This window comes from Megalobrama amblycephala, linkage group LG4 (assembly GCF_018812025.1).
Source record: "Megalobrama amblycephala isolate DHTTF-2021 linkage group LG4, ASM1881202v1, whole genome shotgun sequence".
NCBI classification, from domain to species: domain Eukaryota; kingdom Metazoa; phylum Chordata; class Actinopteri; order Cypriniformes; family Xenocyprididae; genus Megalobrama; species Megalobrama amblycephala.
In genome coordinates, this window is record NC_063047.1 from 7,879,665 (window position 1) to 7,907,496 (window position 27,832).

Here is a 27,832-nt window from a genome sequence, read left to right on the forward strand (position 1 = left end):
ATGTTACTAGTTTGGCTAAATATAATAGTGAGTTCATATTTCGCTTGTAAATACATGTATTTCACAATTGTAAAGCATGCCTTCCAAAAGCAGGTGCACAATAATATTCAAAAGTTGATTTATATGCAGAAGAGAACTGTTTAGTCTAATTACAACCTGATTAGAAACACAGAGAGACTCAAGATCTTCTGCATGAAAGTGAAGGTCTCAGTTGTTTGGTTGAGAAGAGGAAGGGCAGGGAGGACCTCCAGTCATAAGACGAGTGTTCAAAGTGTCAGCCTGACACCACAAACATGCTCTCTCCCACCCCTCACTCTCTTTCGCTTTGTTTCTGTGAAATTTGGGTGTGTTGCAAAACATGGGAAGTGTAGGGTGCCAGGCAGTTGAAAGTGACCCTGCATTCAGAAATGAGCTAGGCTATAAGAGACCAAACGAGCAAAAGTGGCTTGACTGCTATTAGGTGTAACCGGGTGGCTGACAAATAGTGAGTGCACATGTGTAAACAAGTGTGCCTGTAGCCTGTTTAGTGCCTATGTGTGTGTCATAGTAAATAGTTCAAGGCACTGCATGAAGAACAAACAAACACACTCTCTCGCTCACTCTTTTTTCTTCTTTCTTTTTTTCTCTCTCGCTCTCTCTCTTTCTCTGGTTTTGTGGCTTCATCAGATAGTAAAATGTGAGACGTTGGGAAGGAGTGTTTGTTGTGTGCTACCGGTGTGATCTTTCTTTCTTTCTTTCTTTCTTTCTTTCTTTCTTTCTTTCTTTTCTTACTTTATCCCGCCCTCTCTCTTTGATTCTTGTTTTGTTGGTATTTACATTCTGTGAACTGGAGAAGTACATGCACACACACACACACGCACACACACACACACACACACACACACACACACACACACACACACACACACACACATATATATATATATCTGTTAATTTCAATACTTTAGGTTAATATATAAGGTGTAAAAAATATATAAAAGTATTAAAAGTATTATATTACTTTTTCATCAAATTACAAAAAACTAGTTAACACAGCTGTAGGGTGTTTCTAATACTATGAATACTAATACTATTTCTAATAATCTATGGGAGTGATCGTAAAAATTACATCTTTTTCTCCTCTGACTGCCGTTATCAATTGCTCTCTATTTTTTTCCTCTTTTTGAAAGTTGTGAAAACACAGTTGTGGAATATTTCTGCAAATGGAAACACAAACAAATATATTTAATGAAGTTTCTCATTCACCCCTGTAAAAGTTAACCCAACTATGACGACGTCCGCTTCTGACAAACCCGAAAATGTGAAAAAGGTCAATAGCGCTTCCTTCATTCACAGCTCCTGCATGCATCAAATACTCTGCCAAATACTAACATGACATCTGCTTCGTTTTGATCATCATATATATTGCGATCACGCTCATGGACATTGAAGTTCTTCTTCGTCATGAAAGTTTGTTATCTGCATCTGTTAAAGCTATATCAGTTTAAACTTCTAATTTATTGTTTTCTGAGCGCACACATCTAAAGCACACGAACAGAAAGCTGGCTGTGAGTATTAAACTAACTTCTCTTTAATTATTGTGTTTAAACTGTCAAAAACACACAAAAGACAGTCGGTTATGTCTGTGAACATAAACAGCAGGTATAGAAATCGTATGTGTATATTAGATCTGTGATCAAAAACAAAACTAATCCACTGCGTCTTCAGTGGCTCAGATGTCGGGAGTATGAAGACTGTTATGTTCACTCTTACATCCAACAACAAAACACCTCAATTGCTTACGAGAAGTATATATATACACACACACACACACACACTATAGTAGTTAATAATTATATAGTTATACTGTGCGTGATATGCTTTTATAACACATTTAAATAAATACGAAGTTAATATTAGTAACTTACATATCAGGCACAGTATTACCAGTTACTGCATCTATTTTTGCTTCATCAACGTATGATGTTTTATTAAAGTTCAGGAGGAACACTCAAATGATCTATCCAATCAGCGTGAGAAGAGGCCTATATAGCCTACTCAGCTATGTTTCTTGACAGTTTTCAGCATCCCTACACCACCCTGACTTCTTACTTTTGCCTGGTTCCTATCACAGCCAGGGATTTGGGGAGAGTACTCTGGGTTCAGGCCAAAACACAGAGCCTCGGACAGCATGCCAAATACGCATACTTCTGTTTCGCTATCTGATTACTTGTAAGTGTGAACTTGTGAAAAATAGTTTCAAACAAATCAACCCCCTCCCCCCACCACCACCATTAAAAAATTCAGAAAATGCTGATTTTTCAAAGATTTTTTTTTATTGTGATAATAAATAAACAAATTTGACTTACAGTCACCTGAAGTAAAAATTAAATGAGAAATTAAAGTGCAAATCAACAAAAAAGTGCACTATTATAAACTATTATATTTTCAGAATTACAGAACATTTTCGAAACTGAACACGCCTTCTTTGCAGCAAAGTCATCAATGACTGCATCAAATGACAAATTCTGAGAAACATCTCATATTGATGCTGATGACAGCAAGTCCACTGAGACACTCTTGAGTCATGGTAGACCTCAAGTAGGTTTTTTACTTATTACAAAGAGAAATATGAGAAATATGGAATACCTACAATAGTCTAACAGACAACAAAGGCAACAAAATAAAGGCTACATATTGTCTATTTGTAGATGTTAGCCAGCAAGCCAGCTAGTTAATCTAATTAGCATACTCATTTAATTTCCAATTTGTGCATACAGAAGCTTAAACTTAAATTATTTTAATTCATGAATGCTAGATTAGTCCTAGTCCATGAGTCTCTTTTTCAAAAAACATTTAGTGCACTTTTTGGTGAATTAAAAGCAGTAATGTAACTGAAATTAAAACAATAACATTACAGAAGCTTACATTTATTTTAAAGAAAATAAAGTAAAATTAAATAAGCAGCTAACTCAAGCAAAAAATTTCCACAGTATCAGTGTTGGCAGTTAAGATGCTATTTCCCAAAACTGCATAAACATAACAGTGATTAACTTGTGATTCTTCTATATTGCTCATTTTTCTGCTCCTCTTCTTTGCTTTGCTTCCTGCCTTGTGCCCTGATAATTTTCTTTTTTCACTTATTTTTTAGAAATTATACTTTCAGAGCACATAAATGGCAAAACTATTTTAACTGCGTGCGCCATGAATCATTAATATATTATGATGATGTATTATAATTACGTCATGACGCAAAAAGTTTTGTTGTCAAATCTTAAGATTTTTCGTTGATGTCAATTTTATTTTATTCTAACATTATTTGAATCAGTTCAATGATCGATCAGAAAAATAACTTTTGTGCGGTGCCCCCCAGCCTATGTCGCCTGTGCCACGGGCCGGCCCTGTCCTGAGGTACCTTCATCTGATTGATTTTTGAAGGCAGCATAGATGTATCCATCGCTGCCCCTGATATCCCACAATCCTGTGCGTTCCATTCAGTGACAGTTGAGCTAGAAAAACAAAGATGGCGTCTGAAAGTTCTGGTCAGTTTGTGTGTAAATGTATGTTTTTGACCAATGTTTTACCCTTCTGATGTAATTTCTAGTGAAAAATTACTACTGTAGTAATTAAATATTTGTTTAGTTTTCACCAAAGCTTGCTCTTTTTTGCTGTAGATCATTAAACTGTTACTGTGAACTGTTTACTGAGAAGTCTGTCCGAAATCAGTTTCATGAGGTACCTTCATGCACAAATGCTACCTGCAGAGTCATTGCCTATAAGGCAGCGAGGCAATAAGTCAACTGCCTACGTTTTCGGATGCAGCCAGTTACTGGCTCAGAACCACGTACTAGCATACTACTCTTACTATTTCTGCCATTGAAAGATATTGGCCGTTTCTCAATATGCGTTCTTGCATCTTTGTGTTCTTTTGCGTCATCATCAACCGTCAAATTTCAATTCCAATACTCAAGTGCTGCGTCCCAATTCAGAGCTGCATTCTTCGAAGGGCACATTCAAAGGCTGATTGTGTCACTAAGGCTAGGTCACGAGGTCTCCTTCAGATAAGGCCTCCAAATGTATTTTTAATTTCCTGTGAAATGAAGGATGCAACAAATGGATCCTTTGCGGCCTTGCTTACCCCAGAATTCAATGTGCGCCAGTGACGACAGGATTTTTTTTTTTTTTTTTTTTTTTTTTTTTTTTTTTCGGGAGAAAAATTGATGAATTACACTTTAAAACTTAAGTGTTGGATTTCAACAAATATCTAATGATACAAATGTAAAATAAAGCAGTTCAAATGTTGACATATCTTAATAAGATGTGATTATATATACTTTATGCTCTTTATTATATACAGAAATGGACCATGGTGAACATATTTAGACAGTTTGTGAACCCTATTTTGTTTTCAGACAGTTTATTATAACTTTCAAAAAAGTCCAGTATATTGTCACTCATCAACAGCAGCTGTCACAGTTGTTAGGTGACAAGAACAATCCTCCATAGACCATCAAATTTAACAATGCTCAGTCCAACCTTCGCAGCCTTCGAAGTCTGAGTTTTTCAAAGGATGCTGCCTTTGAATTGAGGCACAACTAACGCAAGTATAGAGAATGCATGAAAGTACCCAGATATGTTCTTAAAGGGATAGTTCACACAAAAATTTATCTGCTTACCCCCAGGGCATCCAAGATGTAGGTGACTTTGTTTCTTCAGTAGAACACAAATGATGATTTTTAACTCCAACCGTTGCAGTGTTGATATCCAGCCAAAGAGCAATCAACCATAACTTCAGGCGAGCAGGCTCAGAATTTGCACCACTCCCGAATGAGTTCGCGTAATCTTTTAGTTTTAAGTCGGTTTGAATAATCCGGATAAGAGCAAGTAAGTACCATTTTGATTAGCCGTTGTACCTATAATGTTTGTGCACTGTGTGAACAATGAGTGACGTATACGCGCAAGAGATCACTTCCGCCAGAGCGCGTACACACTAAACACACCGGATGCCGTGTGCGCGCTCAAGGCAGTTGAACATAGTGGTGTATAAGAGGTAACAAATTATATAAATACTGTTCGGTTTCTCGCACAAACCGATCGTTCCGTGTCTTAGGACATCAGTGTGCCGTCACGAGCCGCAGGGTTTAATTTGGATTTGTCTGTGCATTTTTTTTTTTACTCTCATAGATTTTGTTACCATTGACATGCATTATACGACTGACAGATGGCAACGGTTGGAGTTAAAGGTCCCATTTTTCGTGGTTTTTTGAAGCTTTGATTGTGTTTATAGTGTGCAATATAACATGTGTTCATGTTTCGCGTGTAAAAAAACACAGTATTTTTCACATAATTTACTTATCTGTATACCGCTGTTTCCACTGTCATAAAAACGGGCTGATGACTTCCTTGTTCTATGAAGTCCCTCCTTCAGAAATACGTAACGAGTTCTGATTGTGCCAGCGGTTCCTGTGTTGTGATTCGACAGCTCTGAGCGCACCGTGCCCGGAAAAGTCACGCCTCTTACCATAACGTGGAGATGCACGTGCTCAGTGTTATTGTAAACATGTCTTTAATTTTACCCTATCAATCTGAGCCGGAATCAGACCCGGTGATTGGACTGCGGGATGAAAATAACAGCGTTTCGACGACATGGCGACAAACACACTCTACAAACGCAACTCTTGTGTATTCCTGTGGGCGGAGGTTAGTCAAAAAACTGTTTTAGTGACGTCATTAAAGAAGGAAGTAGAGGGATGTAGTCCAAACTGGCCGTTCGATGTAAGCGACTTCTGTTAAATAAAATATTTCGCTTGGCATTGAACTTTGAGCTTTAAAATTTTACAGATTTTATTTATACTCTAACAACAACATTACACACTAACTAAAGTTTGAAACATGGGAACACAAAGAACGGGACCTTTAAAAATCATCATTTGTGTTCTACTGAAGAAACAAAGTCACCTACATCTTGGATGTCCTGGGGTTAAGCAGATAAACATCAAATTTTCATTTTTGGTTGAACTATCCCTTTAATAGACCTTATTCACAGCAGCGCCATGTGTTTTTAATGGCATCCACTTTAAAAAAAACTGTATAAAGCTCCTAAATCACTTATAAATTCTTCACAGCTCATGTTGTCTGGAGTTTTTTTTTTGTCTCCTGAAATTTCTTGGAAATATATTTTTGCAGTTTTTCTTTAGCAGAACAATCCAAAAACACATTTAATAACAATACAACTCACTGAAGAGATGTAAGTCTATCCCTCACAGCCTCGCTTTCTATCAGAGATGGCGCAGATAAACCGAATCGTTAGGAATCCCTGAAGACGCTGCGGGCGGACGACGTATAGAAGGCCTGTAAGCTTTAAACTTCTCGTTTTAATAGAGTATGACATTTGTTTGTGATGTTAAGTTGTGCATTGGCTGCTCAATTCTCACAAGGATGCGTTTTGGGTCCTTGCCTCCTTCTGAGTTCGTTCTTTCGAGGTAGCCTTGCAAGACCGGTCTCCATGAGAATGCAACTCTTTGCGATGATTCACTCATGAAGATTACTAGGGTAGTGTCTGAAATCGTCCACTCATTTATATTCACTCCCTTAAGTGAACTACATGGCTAATGTAGGGAATAGTGAATCAGGGTATAGGGGCGATTTCGACACAGCCAAGAACACTTGTCACCACCTACTGGTGTAACAATGTAATCTGTAGAAAAAAGATTATTTTAATTTTATGTATAAGCCCATACATAAATGCAAAGACTTCATCAAGACTATTATCACTTGTTTGTGCAAAGCATTATGGGAAAAGATCAGTGGATATTTACTTTTTGTTGTTGACCTTAGGGAGGAAACAAAACACAATGTTAAACATTAGTTTAGACTGACATTTACACAACATCGCCATCTAAGAGGAAATACTCAGACCAAACCTCCCAAACATGCTCCAAACACATGTAAACAAACTCATACGGACTACGTTTTTTTTCTCCACAATGTACATAAACATACACAAAAACTCATACACATGCAAATGTGAATATGTTGGTGTTTGCTTGTTGGAGACAAACATTTTGGGCCAGTGTCAGACTTCCCTTTTGTGAAGGGTTCTGGGAAAACATAGCTCTAGTTCCTCTCTTTGACTAAAACATGCATGAATAAGGGGAAGAAAATATAACCATTCCAAAAGAAAGAATAGAGAGAAGGTCTTTGTTTGAGACAGAGGTAAATCAAGGCCATGCCCTGACCATGCTGCTCTGAGCATGCCCAGAACTACGTGTGGTCTCGATAACAAATTCTGTAGAAAAACTGTTCAGACATGGGAAGTGTAATGTATGTGGTTTAGTGAGATTCACAGACACACACACACACACACACACACACACACACTCACACATAAGTGACTCAATATGGAAGAATTGTTAAAGATAACCATGTTTTAATCTCTGTCTGTTTGTTTGTGCTCGTTATCTTTTCATAGTCTGTTTAAAAACAATGTAGTCTTTCCAAATTGAGTTTATTATTTCACAGTACAGCAGTGCTAGTGATCAAACTTTTAGGCTCGGATTCACAGACAAAGCTTAGACTAACCAGGATTAAGCCTTAGTCCAATTAGGGCATTTAAGTATCTTTTATAAACGTACCCTAGGAAAAAAAAAAAAAAAACATTACTGGTGTGCATCTTGAGACAAAACAATGGCAGTGACATATTTTAAGATGTGTCAGTACAAGTTGCTTTCAGTTAAAAGTTAAAACAGCTCAAACATTTTATTTTAGGACTAGCTTAAGCCTTGTCTGTGAAACCGGGGGATAGAGTTTTTGGTAACACTTTAGTTAACATTATTTAACTACATTAGTTAACATGAACTAATAATAAACTGTACTTATACAGAACTTATTAATCTTTGTTAATGTTAATGTTAATGTTAATTAACATTTACTAACGCATTATTAAAATCTTGTTAACGTTAGTTAATGCACTGTGAACTAACATGAACAAACAATGAGCAACTGTATTTTCATTGACTAATGTTAATGAAGATTAATAAATACAGTAACAAATGTATTGCTCATGGTTAGTTCATGTTAGTTAATACATTAATTAATGTTTAACTAATGAACCTTATTGTAAAGTGTTTTTTTTTTTCAATTAAATGCTTAATTACTTAATCTCAACCCACTTCCCCCATTGTCAGCTTTATTTCTTGCATGTCTGAATATTTTAAATAATAAAGATGGAGATTTGTGCATTGTGAGCGCAGCATTTCAGTACAAACAGTTCTACATGTGTCTACAGTTGTACATGTGTTGCGTGCAGCATTAATGAGGTGTGATTATTTTTTAAGGAGGTGTTTGTGGCCGCCCCCCCACCCCCTACTGTAAAGTCCATTTCTGGCCTGTAGTGTCAAATGTTTTTTGCTACAAAAACCACTTTACAGTATATGGAAAGGTTCAGATATCAGATAACCTACAATCTTTTTTGAATATTACATTCAAAATTCTTTTGACTCAAAAATCTGAGGTGGCACATGCCACTTGAATTTTAGACATGACACTCCTGGTCATACTGTAAGAGTACTAAGTCACTTTGGAATAAAAAATTTGTCTGTAAGACCAAAGTAAATGGAGAAGTCTTTTCTGGCTTAATCTGGCTTAATCTGGCTCTCAGTACTAATGTCAGCACTTGGTCTGGATCTCAGAGAAGAGGAAGAGAGTTTGTCTTGTGACGCTAGAATGATAGAAATTCTGCAGCTCTGCGGCATTCTTACCCACAATGTGTTTGTTCGAAACAAATTTGTATATCTGTAAAAAGACCTCAAGGAAGGAAGTCAGGATTTTCCTCATGATACAAGTAGGAGATTGTGGCCTTTTATTAAATATTGCTGTAAGAAAACAACTTTAAAAAAAATGGTCTTGTTTCACAATAGATCTTAATGACACTTTGCTGCTGGCATGTTAATTAGATTATTTAGATACTTAGGCTTGTGAGAGACATCTCTACCGCCAGGTGTTGTGTAACAGCTGACTTCTTGTGAAATCTTGGTCACAGAAAGAAAACATCAACTGAAGACGTTTCAGAGAAATGAATAACGTCACAGACGCAAAACAGAAAGCAACAAGTTGCTGATGGATCCAGAATGTTCAGAATTGAGGCTGTCACATTGAAAGCATGTGTGAAACCTTAAGGCCATGCATAAATGCTGAACTTTCTCTTTTTTTCACTGGAGTAACAATCTCTTCTCTGAGAATAAGGAGTCACTCCAAATAGACTATAAGCTAGTGGCAATCACAGCTGGTGTGTGTTTTGTGTTGGGTTTTTAAAGCCGTATATGATGGTCAGGTTGGCTTTTGAACTGGAGTTCATCTCATTGTCACAAATCATAATTCATAAATGTGTAATAGTACAGACTCCAGAGTGTGTCACATCTTTCAAACCTAATTATACAGCATAAAGTATGTATGTGTCTTTTTAAAAAAGGACACTAGTTGGTAAAAAAAAAAAAAAAAAAGTGTTTTACATTGGCATTAAAGTGAAATATATATATATAAAAGTTGTTATCTATAAATGCAAATACACACACATCAGGTTTTCATGTTTTATGGGGACATTCTATAGACATAATGAGTTTTACTAACCATCACAGAAAACGTTCTGCTCTTTTACATTTTCAAAAATACATAATGCTGTATGATTTATAATCTGTTTTCCTGTTTTGCAGTGCGGTATAAATGCAGTGTGTGTAGATGTATAACCTAGGGCAAAAAGTGAACCACTGGTGCCCCCTCAAAAAAATTAGTATGGTTCATCTTTTTTGGGTTAGAGTATTATCTTCCCTAATAAGAAAAAGAGAGCGAGAAGCTACTGTATGAGTAAACCTGGGACTGCTATTACCTGTCTTGCTCTTTGCTGAGAAAAATATTCTTGCTGTAGTTTCTATAATTGTTTCTGTTACATAATTGAAAATAGTCAAATTCTCTGAAAGATTTATAGATTTCACCCAAGGCAGGTACTGTTTGCACTTAGTGCAGGGAAAATAACCTACTTAAAATAACACATAATGTATAATAAGAAGAAATAATGACCTAACAACATCAAAGTATATGCACTTACCTCATAAGCTAATATTAACCTAATTACCTCATGATAACATAATAACCTAATATCTTAATAGAATAACAACTTAATACATCTAATAACCATGTTTTTGCACTGATTACAGTCACTGGTGAAGCCAGGGGATTTATGCTGATTGACTTGGTGTTGATTATTCACTTTTCGTAACCATATGTGCAACCTGTTTCTGCCCTGAGAGATTAATCTGTGTATGTTTCTTGGGAAGAGTGTTTGCAAGTCATCTCTAACTGCAAACCATGCCCTGCCCAGTTTAGACAGAAGTTTATCTTTAAGTTTGTTATTGCATTTAAACCAGCGTTGCCATGGTATACGGTTATGCTCAGTAAGGGACGACAGTGGTGTGAAATTTTATATCAGGTAAATGGGGCGAAAATTATGAATGAAACTTACCTGATACTAAATTCCACAAAGTTATCCATCCAGATATATTTCCAAGACCATTATTGGGAATGACTGAATGCTTGTAATGATCAAAATGTATTTTTAATGCAATGTTATCAAATGCACTTAGTTTTGTTTTCATTTTTAGTTCAAATAAATCAAGCTGTTTTCATTACTGTGTAGGCTATTGCACAAATAATATGGCTCCTCAGTTGGTTTGAACGCAGATACCACATGGTGTGAAAAGCAGGAGATTATGGCAAGTCTAAATACTAATAATAATCTATACTTCTTGAATAAAATGTATTTTCGGCAATCACTTTTCTTTGAAGACAGTTGAAGTATGGGTTTTGCATACCAGAATGGAGCCAGAGCTGATTTGCTAAAACAGTGCTTAGTTAGTAAATGGTTATTTGACTGTTCGTTAACATTATCCAATAGCCGCATGGCCTTAGTTACATCAGTGGAAAAGGATAATTTGTTTCAGAGGAAGAAGTTAAGTTAGTATATTTTGATCAGTGTTATTTTAGTATTATTTAAATACTATTAGTATTTATTATTATTTAGATTTTAATTTAAATATTATTTTAAATTATATAATATATTTAGATTTTCTAATATTACCTTTTTTTTGTAAGTTTTTCATGCAATATTTATAGGCTATTTATTTCAGCTTTATTTCAATTAATGAAAATTAGTTTTAATTTTAGTAACACTGTTTTTATAAAAATTGACAAGCAAAAAAGAAAAAAAGACCAATATTTATTTATTTTTTAAATAATGTGCATAGATAAATTGTTCAAAATAAGGCCAGCCAACACCATTGTGTGTCACGATATAAATAGTGGCAAATGATGATTTTTGTGTGAAGAGTGAATGCTTGTATTTTGAAAAAAAGACAAGATCTAAAGATCAAAGAAGACTTTTTACCTTGATTTATAATCTATGTGAGTGTGTCCATCAGGACAGTGTTATTCTAATTCTCTTCCCCTTTCTTTCGCCCTCTGTCCCTCTCTCTCTCAGTCATGGCGAAAGCGATGGTTTGTTTTGCGGAGGGGTCGGATGAGCGGAAATCCTGACGTTTTGGAATATTACCGTAGCAAGAGCTCCCGGAAACCAATCAGAACCATTGACCTGCAGGAGTGTGAGGTCACCATTGAGGCAGAGGTACGGCCCACTAAACGTCAGTACCAAAATCAGCACCTGTTTGTGGTCAAGACCACCACACGCATCTTTTACCTACTGGCCAAAACAGCTGAAGAGATGAACATCTGGGTACAGAACATTGGACAGATTTGTACGTTTGGAGGACTGAACAGACATGCAGGTGAGGAGTTTTATTATAAATGTGTAATTTTGTTTTTAGGTCTTGGAGAGCTTAGTATGACATTGCCTTTTGATGAATCGTAGCTTCTGATAAAGTCCTGATAGTCTCCGAAACTTGATACTAACTTGTCTGTTTATTGTAATACGTTACATAAATATCTTATTTGTTTTCCATTTACATTATCATCACACTGTCAATATTACCTGAAGATTTCACTGAAGAATGAGCAGTTCTTGACATCTTTTGTCTAAGCACAACTGACTCCAGACATTACACATTAACATTAGTGTACGGGCTTGCTTCAATATCATTACAATCTTAAATGTAAATGAGAATGTCAGAATGAATGCAGAATGTCCAGTCTATTATAAAGAACAAAATACATTTTATTATTAAATTAAATGAATAACTCTTCTCACCAACACTTCATTTGTTTGATCAAAAATACAGTAAAAACAGTAATATGTGAAATATTATTACAATTTAAAATAACTTTTTTATTTTAATATATATTACAATATAAGGAAAAGCTGAATTTTCTGTATCATTACTCCAGTGTTCAGTGTCACATGATCCTTCAGCTGATTCAGTGCCTTAAGAAACATTATTATCAATGTTGAAAATAGTGCTGCTTAGTATTTTTGTGGAAACCATGATACACTTTTTTTCAAGATTTTTGATGAATATAAATTTCCAAATAACAGCATTAATTTGAAATAAAACATTTTGGTAAAAAGAAAAATAAAACAAGTCTTTATTGTCACTTTTTTGATCATTTGAATGCATCTTTGCTGAATAAAAATATGAATTTCTTTAAAAAAAAATCTTACTGACCTCAAACTTGAACAGTAATGTATATGCACTATATAAATAAGAATAAATAATTAGCAAGTGACAGGTGATGCAACAAGATCGGGTGAGGCATTAACAAAGAGGTATACATGAAAATATATTTAAGCTGAGCTACAAAAAACAAAATCTTAAAAATTAAAATTATAGTTACAAATCTATTTCTATCTGCAGCAAACACACTGTTAATAAATAAATTCCATGTATGTGCGTGGGTTTATGAGAAAGGAAAGTACTACAGATGAGCTAAAACAGGAAAAACCTGTGTACATAAAAAGCCTCCTAAAAACAATCCTTTCACCACATCAGATTCCTCCATTATTAACCTAAAGATTTGACTCCTCCAACTACGGTTTTAAAATGAATAAACCTAGACTGGGAAATAATTAGCCACAGGATGTTTCTCCAGAGAGAGATGCAGAGACTGAGAGATGCAGACAGAATCCATGAGAGAATGACGCTGTAATATAGGCGAGGTCTTATTTTAATATTCTGTTCCATTCCTCCATCTCTCTTCCTCTCTTTCGAATAGTCTGCAGAGCAACAGCTGCGTCACAGAGGAACGTTCAGACAAACACACACGTCTGTCATAAGGTAGACAGCTCACAAGTATGTGGCATCCCATATCTTTAACTAATAACAAACAGCTAGCATCACGATCTGTGTCCACAAGCATATATGACTGCTGTTATAGCAAGAAAATAGGTTTTTATTAAAGCTGGCACAATAATTACTGTAAGACACAGGGAGAATGTTAGCAGTTAGCATGGCTAATGTGAGATACCAAACACAGAGAATGAGAGAAACCACAAGTTACACATTACTTAGAAAGATATCAAAAAGATGAGTGATACAGCAGCCGGGAGGTTTTCAGACACACACGTACATGGTTACTGTTTAATGCACAACACACTGGATGGTTGGACACGCCTCTAAACTGGTAAAGGCCGATTGTGAAAGATAAAGCTATTATATACAGAACAGAGAGAAACAGCGAGTGTAGTTTTGGAGACACAAAGTCTCAGTTGCTGCTTAGCCGCTAACCTCATTACAAACCCCAGCAGGACTCCAGCTGTGAACTGGAACTCAGTGTTTTATTTACAGGCAGACTCTTTTACGGCAGACAGACAGACAGCAGGGTGAGAGAAGAACAAATCAGAGATTGTAGTCACACCTGGAGGGCCGCAGTTTCAGATCCTGCTTCGGGCCATGTGTCAAGACACTCAGAACACATGCTGGGGTCCTGTTAAACCAAGGCTTCTGTGAACTTTTGTAAACTCAAATGCTGATCTCTGCCAGAGCCACACGGTTATGTCTGTTCTCTCACTCTGAACTGTCACCATGCTTACTTTATATGTACTCTCCCTGTTATCATAACAACTCCACTATGTCCTTCATTCTGACCTGTCACCTTGAGAACTACTCACTGTATCTCCACTGTCCCACTGACCCATCACCATGACAACTGCTCAAGGTATCTCTACTCTCTGACTTCATCACTATGACAACCACTTACTGTATCTCTACTGTTCTTCTGACCCATCACCATGACAACTGCTCATTGTGTCTCCACTGTCCCTCTGACCCATCACCATGACAACTGCTCATTGTCTCCACTGTCCCTCTGACTCATCACCATGACAACCACTCATTGTTTCTCCACTCTCCCTCTGATCCATCACCATGACAACTGCTCACAGTATCTCTACTCTCATTCTAAACCATAACCATGACAACCACTCATTGTAACTGTACTGTCCCTCTGACCAATCGACATGACAACTGCTCATTGTATAAAATGCAACAGTGTCCACCCACTTTTTCAGCAGTGGCGATACCATATTTTTTTCATTCATTTCTCCTTTAAGGATTTAAAAAAAAATAATGCTTTGTTAAAGCATTATAAGCCATGGTCCAAGCCAACCAGCTATGAGGTGAATCATAAAAGTTTTGAAAATCAGACAAAAAAACAAAGGTACAAGACTGTGTATTTAACGCTTTAGTGAGGGAAAGAACTACAATCCAATCCATCACTGCAAAAATGATGTACAAATATAAAACTACTCATTTCAGATATTTAAGTATTTTGAGAGAGTAGGGAGACCGACTCATTTACGTCATTTGCAGTGCTTCATGGGAGTGGGCGAAACTAACAAGATATTAGGCTAATTTGAGATGCGCCTCGCCTTGCCTGAAATTGAAATGAGAGTAGGGGGCTGCAGTGCGAGGAGGAGTGAAATAAGTGCAGCCAAGATGGACAGTTTTTACGCCTCGTAGTGCAACAGACACCTACAAGATCAAAGGTATTTGATTGTATGATTCACATGCATGTGCTGTGTTGCTATTAAATATGATGTAATTTAAGTTCTGTAATTTAAGCTCTTTAAGTTAGGTTCTTAAGTTCAAAGTACTTGTTATTTAATTCCATTCGAAAGACGTGTTTATTACGTTTTTTTTTTTTTTTTTAATTTTTAGAAATATGTCAACAATCACATAACCCATAGAGAGATAATACTGTCAGAGTGTTTGGGAATATTCACACATAATTTATACACATAAAAGCATGATATCAAAGTTTTAAAATCAGACATTTTAAAAGAGAACAATACAGCTTGGTTGTTTAAACCAATGAGCAATGATAAGTTTCGTCAGCAAGTTGTTTCCCATTATGCTTTTGATCAGCGCAGTTGGGGGATTGTGCAATCTGGCATGGCCGCCTCGCAATCGCAAGATATACGTAAGCATGACATTAGAGCAAGACGGACTACACTCAGAAACATTTCTAACCGGCATGCATCTCGCTGTGATAATCAGTTCTGTGCAGATTTTGCCAATCTCAAGCCTCTTTTGTTGCGGTTTGCTTGTTTCAACTCTCTGATTGGTGGAATTTTCTGTACAGCATCATGGGTAATGTAGTTTTTCACCACAAATTCCACTGTTAAACACAATTATTTTAAAAATAAGTTGAAATAATGTGGGCTTATGGCTTCAACAGAAGCAATTACCATAGATTAATAACATCGTAACTCACAGTAGCGCTGTCTAAAAAGGTTTCCAGGTCATTAAAAATCAATTTCCCTTTGGAGAAAATGAATGGAGTTTTTACCTCCGGAACCTGACTGTTGCACTCTATTTCTATTCTTTGACCCCATCACCATGACTACTACTTATTGTATCTCTACTGTCCCTTTGACCCCATCACCATGACAACTGTTCTGTTCTCCTGAATCCCTTTACTATAGCAACCTTGGACTGCAAGTGTAAAGCAGCTCTACATAATAATTAAAGGCTTCTCAATGTAGCTGAATAACAAAAGGTGTTCAAAAAATGTTACACTTACTGTACCAACATTGTGCAAAAATGTTATGGGCTTATACATTTGAGTAAAATCTGATAGATGTTTACAGTAAATATAAGATAACAAAAATGAATACAACTACATGCCTAGTGTCTCTCGGATTTCTCTTCTGAGTCATTGTCAGTTATTCAAGTGTTGGATACCCAATAGTAGGCTCTGCCAAAGAAGCAATGTTTATGTGAGCCCACACAATCCCCCTCAGATTAGCATGCTAGCTGCAACGTGATCAAAAGCCGGTTATCTACAACTGTTTACCCACAACATTACTCACAATGCCTTTCAAGCACCAGCAGGTTGAGTGTGATATCAGACTTCGAAACACTGAGTCATCACTGGACACCTCTTTTTGGGCAATTAAAATTATTTGTATTGCTTGAAATTGCCTATTTAATTAACCTGCTCAACAATAATTCCCAAAATGAGAGATGTGTCATTCAGATTCATACAGTCAATCTCATTCTCACAACACACATAAATATGACCATGGAAACGGTGCAAAACTTTCCACAATGACTGCATTATTTCAACTCAGTTCCACCTTCTAAAAACATTTTTGCTTACTATTAAGAAGAGAAACGATTACACCCCAAAAAATCGACTGTGAACATGTCATGTGTTTTCAGTGCGTGTAACAGGCGTGAGCCTCACGTGTTCATCTGTGGGACTGAGAGCTTTAGAAATGTCTGCCCACTACTAATGCACTGTTGAGTCTAAACAGGAAGAGAAAGAGGTGTGTGTGTGTGTGTGTGTGTGTGTGTGTGTGTGTGTGTGTGTGTGTGGGTTGTGGTGCGTGGGGGGCTAGAAAGGGGGTGATTTGGTCTGCCACCTTCTGGTAATTAAAAGCAAAGGTACTTCAAAAATTAAATGTGTGAAATATGGTTATTGCACTTATTTGTTTGAAATCCAAAATAAATAAATGTATCGAAGCAAATCTATTTATTTTTCTCTCGCTCTTTCTTTTTGACAGAATCAATGGACAGTCTAAATCACACTCCCTCTTCCCAGCAGCCATCTCCAGCACTCTCTCCTCATGTTTCTCTTGTGGCCAATCAGGACACAGTTACCATCGACAGCCACGCTGTCCTAGACAGGACTAGCGAATCAGAGATCAGCCCTCCACTTGACTACCTCTTCCTCTCTCAGTGTGAAACCGGTACAAAGAGCATCGTCAGGCAAGGCCTACCTCACTTCTTATGATCACACATTGCAAAAATAATAATTACATGTTAATCTCAATAGAGAATTGAGATTCATTCCATGTAGCGCCAGACTATCAGCTTTTCTCTAATCAGATTTAATAAAGGTGACTGAGAGAATAAATGAGAAAAGAAAATCTCTCATGCTTTCCGCTTCAGTGAGATCTTTTGATCTTGGTCACTGCAGCATAACACAATGTGATTAGATTCAAAGAAAATCTTCAGGGACCTGTATGCAAAGTAGGGACTTAATGGTTTAATAAAAACGCATTATGATTTTTGTAATGCTGTTTTGTTTTGAATACTGAGGCGTCATTATGGAGGGGTTCAGCTGATTAATGAAATAACTGCAGGTTTTTGCGAGTCCTCTCAAAAGCTGTGGAAGAGCTTGGCTTAGACTGGTCGGCCCCAGAAGAGCCCGCCCGCAGCCGACTCCACGAGTGGTTCCTGCAGTCAGGGCGCCGCCAGCAGCCCCCTCGCCAGAGACCAGCCCCGTTCTTCCCTGGAGTCCATTGAGAGCTCACCAAGATGTGGTGACCCGGCACGCGTCCATTCTTCCTCTTTGGCTGATCTCTCTAAAGTCGATGGCGCAGATGAAAACACGAAGCTCCCCCCCAATGAAAGAAGCTGTCGCTGTGCATCTCTGCCTGCCTATGGCTTTCGGTTGGAAGACCAAGGCCAGTCCTCCTTCCAAGCCCTGCAGAACCACGTCAGCTCTTGCCTCCAGAGCTTTTCGCCACTACTATGGCGGTGCTTCAAATATATCAGTCCAAACTTCTCCATGACATGGATGATTCTGGACCCAACCTGGCTAAATTCAAAGAGCTGCGCAACACAACAGACCTGGCCCTGTGCGCTACTAAAGTCAACACCCAATCCATTGGTTGAGCTAGGGCTGCCTCAGGCCCATTCTCGAATCGAGACATCTGAATCACACACTCGTGAGACGGTCATTCAGGATGTTAACTTTGAAACCTTGCATTGATTCGTCCCAAAGATTGGTTTATATCAATTGATCTGAAAGACGCTACTTTCACATCCAGATAGCCCCCATCACAGACCATTCTTGAGATTCACGTTCGAGGGGGTGGCATTCCTTCCATTCGGACTCTCTCTAGCCCCATGTACCTTTACGAAGTGTGTAGACGTGGCTCTTTCCCCTCTGAGACAGATGGGAAACTGCATGCTCAACTACCTCGACGATTGGCTACTTTTAGCCCAGTGAGGACACAAGTTTTGTGCCCACAGATCCCTGCTCCTCAGCCATCTGGAGAAATTGGTTTTCAGGAATAAATTTGGCAAGAGCTTACTATCTCATTCCAGGGGGGGGCAGTTTTCAACTCTGCTTAAATGCAGGCTTGGCTCTTTGAAGAGCGTGCCTTGAAAATCAAGAGTATGGCAGCCTCATTCAGGGAATGGTCCCTTCATCCCCTCAAGAGGTTTCAGAAACTATTGGGCCTCATGGCAGCAGCATCCTCAGTAGTTCCGCTGGGCCTGACCACACCAGCTCTGGTTAAAAGTCTGTGTCCCGCCTCATGCATGGCGCACGGGCCGACTCACTCTCAGAGTGACCCACAGCTGTGTCAAGGCCTTGGACATCTCCCCATTTCTACCTGAACGGGACTATGCTGGGCTTTGTTTCCAGGAAAAAATTGGTCGTGACAGACACCTCCAAGACAGGCTGGGGTGCTCTGTGTGATGGCAGAATAGCCTTCGGCTCATGGGCGACTCCTATGATGAAATGGCACATCAACCGCCTGAAAATGATGCAGAGCTTGACATTACATTCATAGTGCAGCGTTTCCGTGTTCTACGTCAGAATGCCGACTCAGTATTTGGCCGATGCTCTACACGTGAGTAGCATGACACATGCGTGAAGATGATGCTGAGTCAGCGTTCTGATGTAGAACACGGAACCTTGAATATGTGTTCCCTAATTTAAAGTGTTTCCTAAAGTATTAATTTCTTCAAAAGACCTGACACCAAAACCCGAACTGTAGTGTGTATATGAAGAGTTTATTTGCAAAAACAGATAACTCCATTTTTATGAATTCTCACAAATCATGTTTTTTTTATTGTGCATTCCAATTAATAACAATCAAACTGCAGTTGGGCTGTTTTGATTAAGTAATGATAACTCTAAAAAATATAGGTAAATTAAAAAATTAAAATTCATTGAAAGTATGTTTTATATATATATTAAAAGTTTGTTTTTTAGCAAAAGCAGATAACTCCAACAGTCGTTTTTTGGCAAAAGCAGATAACTCCACATTTCATGTTTCATAGTTAAACAAAACCCAAGTAATTGCATTTAAAACACTCTCAAACACACGTGTGCACACAAACGCACACACACACCCACCCACCCACGCGCGCGCACACACACACACACACACACACACACACACACAAACAGATCGGCACACACATACACACACACACACACACGCGCGCGCGCACGCTCTCTCTCTCTCAAACACACACACACACACACACACACACAGATCGGCACACAAGTACACACACACGCACTAATCCACACACGCACGTGCGCGCGCGCGCACACACACACACAAGCAAAAGGACAACCAATTTTTCAGCATGTAAGTCGTGTATGGTGTACAAGGACTTACAGGAGTCGAAATCATAAATCCTCGATCACTTTTAGAGAGCTTTGATAAAACTTCCCTCAGCTAGCGCGTCTTTTTGAAGTGACTAGAAGCCTTGTCACCTGACCTGAATACTGCGCGCTGATTCGCTAAAACGGACTTATTGGTTTCTGTCTGTACACAAACAAGGGCGCTTGTCGGCTTCTGCTGTAAAACGTGAACTTGCGATGCCTGAAAGTGGGCAAAACCGGCTCTTCTGACAAAATGGATTTAGGGTACAGAACGTGCTATATATGGAGAATAATGCACAGCACTTAGTTCATTTTTTTTTAAAAATGGCGTTTATCGGTTTTTGCAAATGAACTCTTCATATGTTCCGGCAAATTTGTTTTCAAAGCTTTTAGTTAACATTAACATGAATTGGAAATGTATAAATTAGAAATGTGTCTCTGATCTTGAACACAACATTTATTTTCTTTTATAATAACACACACAGCTGAATAGTGTACAATAAGGCCAGGGAAGTCTAATAAAAAAAAAGTAAATAGGGTCAAATTTTATTTCATGTTGACTTTAAGACAGATTTTCTAATGTGAACCAGATTTGAGTGGCTCAGACACTTATTTAATATGTGACACTTCACTTGTCACTTGTTTATTTAGATTTTTTTGTCTTGTCTTAGTAAGGCTTTACATATAAAAAGAATATTTTGAATTTATGCAAATTTATGATTTCTAAATGAGCACTCGTTCAGCAGAAAAAGCCTGTGTAAAAACAATAGTTTCATTATGACACAACACACCACACATTTTCCATATGCTTTCTCTGAATTTTTTTTTTTCCATAGAAGAGTTTATTCAACATATTTTAATTTGACATAACATTACTTAGTTGACTATAGTGTTGTTTTAGTGTGTGTATAAATGCTTATTTCTTATGTGTTTGTGTTTGTCCTTCCCTATAGGTGTGACAGCATCTCTAACTCTGAACGCTCCTTTGAGCAGAGCTCGTCTGAGTACACCGAGGATGTTTTTAGCCCCACCCCACGCATTGACTCCTCCCCTTTTCTTTTGGCTGGGGTGTCCGAGCCCCCATTCAGTGCCCCCTGTGGTCCACTCTCTCTCTCCTCCTCTCTTTCGTCCTGCCTCTCATCTCCTATCTCTCTACGCCGTCCACCGGACATTTTCAGATTCGACCGACCCTTCTGTGTGACATCAGACCCACAGACGCCTCCTCCCCTCCCGCCCAAACCCACACACCTGTCCGATCACCCCAGTAACGATGATACCGGCCGTAATCAAACACAACCTGCTCTCCTCCCTCGCAGGACGTCACTTTCAGGAATAGACCACTTTAGGAAAGGTGAACATACACACAAATACACACAACAAATATTATCAATGACATCCCCACACACACATCTTTTTTTCTCCAAAACATCTCCATAAAATGTATTATATTTTATATTTTATTATTATACTATATCTTTTTTTCAGGAGAGTTTGACAATGCTGGAAGACACTGGAACAAACGTCTAAGCCTCAACCTGGTAAAGAAATATTCAAATATAAAATAGTCAAATGAGCCTGGTAAAAGTTAAACATACACAGTAAATAAGCATCAATTTGAATATTCACTGCCAGAAACCACATGTATCATAGTTTGTCTCTCTCTGTATCTCGGCTATTTCTAGCCGATATTTCTGAATACCACAGTTACTGAAAACCACTGTGAGGATTCATATGTGCCCATGGCCTCCCCACCAATCAGCTGCTCTAATGTCACTTCAGACGGCTACATACCCATGAGTCCCTCCACCCTGCCTGTCTCCCTACTGACCAACGGCAAAACAGAGCTGCCCTCACCTTCGAATCCCGACCTTGAGCCTCCTCCTGTCGACCGCAACCTTAAACCAAAAAGACCAAAAAAGGGTAAATGTTTTCAGGTTAAAAATGTAGTAAACGTTTACCAGTTTCAAAGCACATGGTACTAAAAAATCATTAAAAGTTTTGTGATTGTAGTAATCATTAGTAATCCATATCATGACTTGTAGCCTTTAGACTAAATGATTTAATTAGGAAATAAGATTTACATGCCCCAAAATAGCATGTAATAGCATATACACTACATGGTCAAATGTATGAGGACACCACCTTTTAATTTTCATTTATCTTTGGCTACATCAGATACATCTACTCCTAACACATTTGCTAAATATATACTGTGCCAATGACTAATATCTAGTTAAAAAACAGGATGTGATGTCATAGTTTTAGTACACTCTTAAAAATAAAGGTTTCAAAAGGAGGTTTCATAAAAATGTCATAGAATTCCCTAAAAAACATTCAGTTCTTAAAGCTGCTGTCTGTAACTTTTTTTGGTTAAAAATGATCCAAAATCAATATTTGAGCATGTACATAACCAGCCAGTGTTCAAAACTATCTCCTTACCTTAGCCCGATTCACAACAGTAAGCTTCTAATAATGATTTATAATTCGGGTGGTACTTGCGTCACGTCTGTTTACATAAAGAATGAGTCCCAGCTAGTAGGCTATATCACATGTGAGGCAGATCATTTATAGCCTTTCTCACAGCAGCTGCAATAATTAAACTTAGAATTTTGATGACGGATTGTATGGTATGACAAATTAACATTAGAGATTTTGAGAACAAAGTATAATAATTTGCACGGTTTTACGTGATATGAGATCGTTAGATTTAATCACCACTGGCAGCACGATTTACTGTAATTCTTTTTTTTCCTCAGTCAGAACAAAAGTGGCAGACATGTTACTTGTTCAGATGACATTCTCTGGTGAAAATTCTTATTTTGGTCATGCTTCCAAGACTACAATCTGTGATTCCGAAGTACAGTATCCACACCGATGTGGTGATTGACAGCAAACATTAGATTCACAGATAATAATTCTGCAGGTTTCAAACAGAGATGGCGACAAAGAGGCAAAATTACGGACTACAGCTTTAAAAGAAAGCTTTAAATATTTTAGTATGAAGTAATAGTATGAAGATTTTTTTTTCCACTATAAAGATTCTTTTGTACAATGGAAAGCTCCATATTCTTCATAGAGCCCTCAATGCCAATAAAGAATCTTTATTTTTAAGAATGTATTATTAAGGAGCTATGGAGCCCTTAAAGGGACATGCTGAAGGAAAAAAATATGAGGTGGGAGGTAAAACTATTTGTCAATGCTTTTGCATTCTCTTGCAAATGTTTTGCATTCCCCTGAGAAACTCACAAAAAACATTGCAAAAAGTTTTGCAGGCCAACGCAACAATTCTTGGGGGAACGCAAACATTTGCGAGAGAATGCAAAAGCATTGACAAACATAATTTTTCCTCCCATCTCATATGTTTTTTCCATTACCATGCCACTTTAGGGGCTCTGTATATTTTAAATGATATAATGTGTTGTGTTAGCTGTAACTGCTGCCATGAAGCAATTTCATTATCTGGAATATCATGATTTTAGTTAGCTACATCAGAAAAAGAAAATAGAGAAATGGAAAAGATGATCTCATGCGAGGAGGGGTGCGAGAAGAGTGACGCATGTTGAAAATGAATATGAGGAAGATGAGATGCAGCAGAGGCTCATGATCTGTGCATCACACAGAAACCATTTCTATTTCAAGATCGAAATTTAAGAGTTGTTTTACGTATGTGTATTGGCAGTCTTGCCTTGAGATTGTAGAGTAAATGAAAAATCGAATTCTGAATTTTGCCACATACTTTGCTGACACTTTTCATAAATCAAATGGTTACCCTGATTTTCATTTTCATATACAGCCAAACCAAAATGTATTCAGACACCTTGAACATTTCACTCATTATTACAGTTTATTCACTATAGTTTAAAAAATGGTAATAAAATATGACAAGATCTCAGAGTTAAGCTGTGTTAATTGTCAGATAAAACTTAAGCAAAACATGGTCAGGTCAAAGTGTCTGAATAATTTTTGGTTCCAAATTTGTATCAGTTTTACTGGTAGTCCACTCTATGAAGAATTTTTGGGTATAATATGTCACAGTTTACTTTATTTTGATATCCTCACTTACATAAATGAACTACAGTGTCCTGCACCCACTTGTTAAAAAATATCAAAAATTTCTGAATAATTTTTGGATTGAATGTAAATTTGCTAATTTATATAAAAAATGGCAGAATCTGCCTTCCATACAAAGCCACCGCAGAATTAAAGTATGGTCAAATTAGCGTGAACAAAAAAAAAGTTTTATTGTCAATTGACAATAATGTAGCAATGTATGAAGCACCTTTCACACAGAAGTCAAATGCAAACCAAGAAGCTTTCTGTTGGTCTGCATGGCGAATTTGCATAACTAACTTGAACCCAATACAGAAAAATACATGGATTCCTATTAAAATGACTGGATTTCGCACTCGAAAAAATCACAGAACAATAGTAAATGTGAGCGCACTTTTAATCATGGATCGTATATAGAAGTGTGCACTGAGCAGCACGCTGGTATTTTTGTATTTCATTCTGAATGTCTTTGTGACATATTTTAAATACTTTTTAAAGTGAGCATTTAGGTTTCCCAAGACAAAAGCACAAGAGAGGAAGTGCATGATACTATCAGATTCACAGATCAGGAACTGCAGACAGCATTGTGTCTTGAGTGGAGGCACAGGGTTTCTACAGGTCATGCACCTTCACACAAAGGAAATGCCTCTTTAAACTCAGTGAAAGTGTGTGTTTGTGTGTGTTGTGTGGATGACAGAAAAATATATGGAGTGTTTGAGTGTTTTGCAATGTGTTTGGTTTCACAGTTCGACCGCCACCTTTAGACCTACGGGGCCTGTCCACAATTTCTGAATGTCCATTCCACGTTCCTCTCACACGCACAATGACAGAACCCAGGTGAGATTTGCACAACATTGACTTAGGACAAACTCACATTTACAGATCAAAATGAGCTAAAATTGATCCCCTGCAAATGTGTTCTTCTCATCCATTTCTGTCTGTCATTCTTTTTAGTATTTTTATCTGTCTTATATCTTAGATCAAAGAAATTGTTTGTCTTGACGTTGCTCTTCCTCATATCACCCGATCTTTTTTTCCTGCCTCTGCAAACTCCTCTGCACAAGTGTTTTCTCATTTACATGTTTGTGATGTTTATGAATGACACACTGATGTTTATGTTATTTGTTATTCGTAAGATATTGTTTTATATTTCTATGACTGTATTTGAACGTTCATGCGTTTTGATATCGGTTTGTTTGTTTTGTCTCTAGCACATTACTTCAGTGTGTTCCTCTGGACAGGCGGCGGGGATGGGGCTCTGAACAGGAAGGGAGCATCACGCCAACGGTAACGTGTCTTCCTGTTTAAGCCGTCCTCTCTCATTAATAATTTATTGCTCTGTTTCTCTTTAAAATTAGAAAGAGCAAGAAGGCAACAGAGGGATAAAAAAAATGATAAAAAGACATAATGATAAATCTCTGTAAATTACAAAGGAAATAGCAGAAAATTCAGCATACAGTGCAAACAACAGAAAAACTCACCAAACAAATAATTAAGCAATGCAAACCATTCAATTATGTAAATAATCATAATTTAACAATAAGCATAAACGTAAAATATATTTTAAAAAAATTTTGTTTGGGATAAGTAAGATTTTTTGAAAATAACAATTTTAATTTAATATTTTTATTTAGCAAGAGTGTATTAAATTGATCAAAAGTGACAGTTAAGACATTTATGTTACAAAAGAATTCTATTTCAGCTAAATGTACTTTATATTCATCAGCAAAACAAGCAGCAAATCTAAAATAAATGTTGTTCTTTTGAACTTTCTATTCACCAAAGAAAACTTCCACAAAAAATATTAAGCAGCATAACTGTAATAATAATAATAAACGATTCTTGAGCACCAAATCAGCATATTAGAATGATTTCTGAAGGATCACTGAAGACTGGAGTAATGATGCTGAAAATAACAAAATTTGCCATTACAAAAATAAGTAGTAACTCTTCTACTTCTTTTTGAACAAATAAATGCAGACTTGGTGAGCACAAATGTACAGACGTGGACAAAATTGTTGGTACCCTTGATAAATATGATCAAAGATGACTAAAAATAAATCTGCATTGTTTATTCTTTTGATCTTTAATTCATAAAATTAGCACAAATCGAACTTTTCATTGAAGGAAAAGAATTGAAAGTGGGGGGAAAAGTCACATTATGAAATAAATGTTTACCTACAAAACACGTTGGCCACAATTATTGGCACCCTTTTATTCAATACTTTTTGCAACCTCCTTTTGCCAAGATAACAGCTCTGAGTCTGCACCTATAATGCCTGATGAAACACCTGACAAGAGATCAGAGACCATCTCTCCAGATCCTTCAGATTCCCAGCTCCATGTTGGTGCTTCTTCTCTTCAGTTCACTTCACTCATTTTCTTTATGGTTCAGGTCAGGGACGACCATGGCAGAAGCTTCATTTTGTTGGTTTTGATGTTTGTTTTGGATCTTTTCTCAACAATCTTTTGCTGCACATCAGAACTAAATTCTTTGGTTTTTCTCATTGTGATGAATGTTTAAGGGAATTTGGCCTTTGTGTTTCCTCATGTTTATACTCCTGTGGAACAGGAAGTCATGGCTGGACAATTTCATGTTCATGATCACCCTGGTGTGCTAAAAAAACAAAAATCTGTATATGAATGGGAATATACTTCAGAGATATTTTACTCATAAAAAATTCTAGGGGTGCCAGTAATTGTGGCCAACGTGTTCTGAAGAAAACCATTTATTTCATAATGTGATCCCCCCCCCCACTTTCAATTCTTCTCCTTCAATGAAACAATAAACAATGCAGATTTATTTTTACAGTCATCTTTGATTATATTTATCAAGGGTACCAACAATTTAGTCCACGTCTGTATGTATTTGTATACATAAAATATTATTGTAATATAACGTGTGTCCGTATTAAATGTATTGTGCCTATATCTGTATGTTTTTCCTTTGTTTAGGACTGTCGGCAGATGCTGTTCCCAGCTTGTGATTCTACCCCCTGGATGAGGCCTTCTCAGCTGGATTACTTGTCACTTGACTTCAACTCTGCCTCCCCCTCACCTGTCCAGAAGGTCAGTGGTGGGCATGAAGTAGAAAAAAAGATATCAAACTGTTTCAGAAATACATTTCTCACAAGCATCTAAAGCATTCTAATACAAACTCTCATTTAGTGAGTGTGCATGGGGTTTTAGTGGGCACTGCTATCTGTTGTAGTAATCTTTTCTGTGGCTCTTTCAAACCGAATCTTCAGGCGGCAGTAACAGTGACTCAGTATTTCCTGTCCCAGTGACAGTTGCTTTGCCACCACTCAGCTGTAAACACGACATGGCATAAATATGCCTCCAGATTGATACAGTTCTGCCGTGCTGGTTAGTGTTTTGATTGTTCATATTGCATTATTGATGTTTTCAGAAGCCGCTGCTGGCAGACGAGTACAGGGTGGATTACGTGCAGGTAGACGAGAAGAAGACACAGGCTTTACAAAGCACCAAGATGGAGTGGAAGGATGTCCGTCAGTCAAAAGCCTAAAGCCTTCTGAGGAGGGGGGAATAATCCATTTAAATTATTACATGGTTCAAAACTTGACTTGTTTTCATCTCCTACAATTTCAGGTACATGTTGAGTCTTTTACACTGCTGTGAAAGGAGCGAGTTCAGAGCTGGATAAGAAACCTTTAGAAATAAAATGGCAGAATATTTAGGAAATTATTCCAGAATAAAAGACCTCCAGCGCAATTTCTCAAGACTAAAGCTGTTTATTTTGTAGTCCTTAAATCAGGAAGTGAATTAGCATTTTAGATTGGGTTTCCTCTGGAATTTCCTGTGGGTTTTTAGAACTGTGCTATGAGAAAGTATGAGGTTGACTTTACTTTGTTCTACAACATAAATGTCACACCTCATGCCTCAAATGTGAAATGTTTTTTTTTTTTTTTTTTTTTTTTAAAAGTCC

At 37.4% G+C, this 27,832-nt stretch overlaps 1 protein-coding gene across 1 annotated transcript in view; it reads left to right on the top strand.

The window, feature by feature from the left end:
• gab3 (GRB2 associated binding protein 3) overlaps positions 1-27,832 on the top strand; it is a 30,087-nt gene extending 2,255 nt beyond the window's left edge. The window contains exons 2-10 of the mRNA XM_048187174.1: positions 11,510-11,813; positions 16,988-17,192; positions 20,790-21,187; positions 21,322-21,374; positions 21,519-21,756; positions 24,633-24,723; positions 25,098-25,173; positions 26,842-26,955; positions 27,296-27,832. Of these exons, the coding sequence (XP_048043131.1) occupies positions 11,510-11,813; positions 16,988-17,192; positions 20,790-21,187; positions 21,322-21,374; positions 21,519-21,756; positions 24,633-24,723; positions 25,098-25,173; positions 26,842-26,955; positions 27,296-27,412 (1,596 nt within the window). The 3' untranslated portion in view covers positions 27,413-27,832. The remainder of the gene's footprint in view (positions 1-11,509; positions 11,814-16,987; positions 17,193-20,789; positions 21,188-21,321; positions 21,375-21,518; positions 21,757-24,632; positions 24,724-25,097; positions 25,174-26,841; positions 26,956-27,295) is intronic.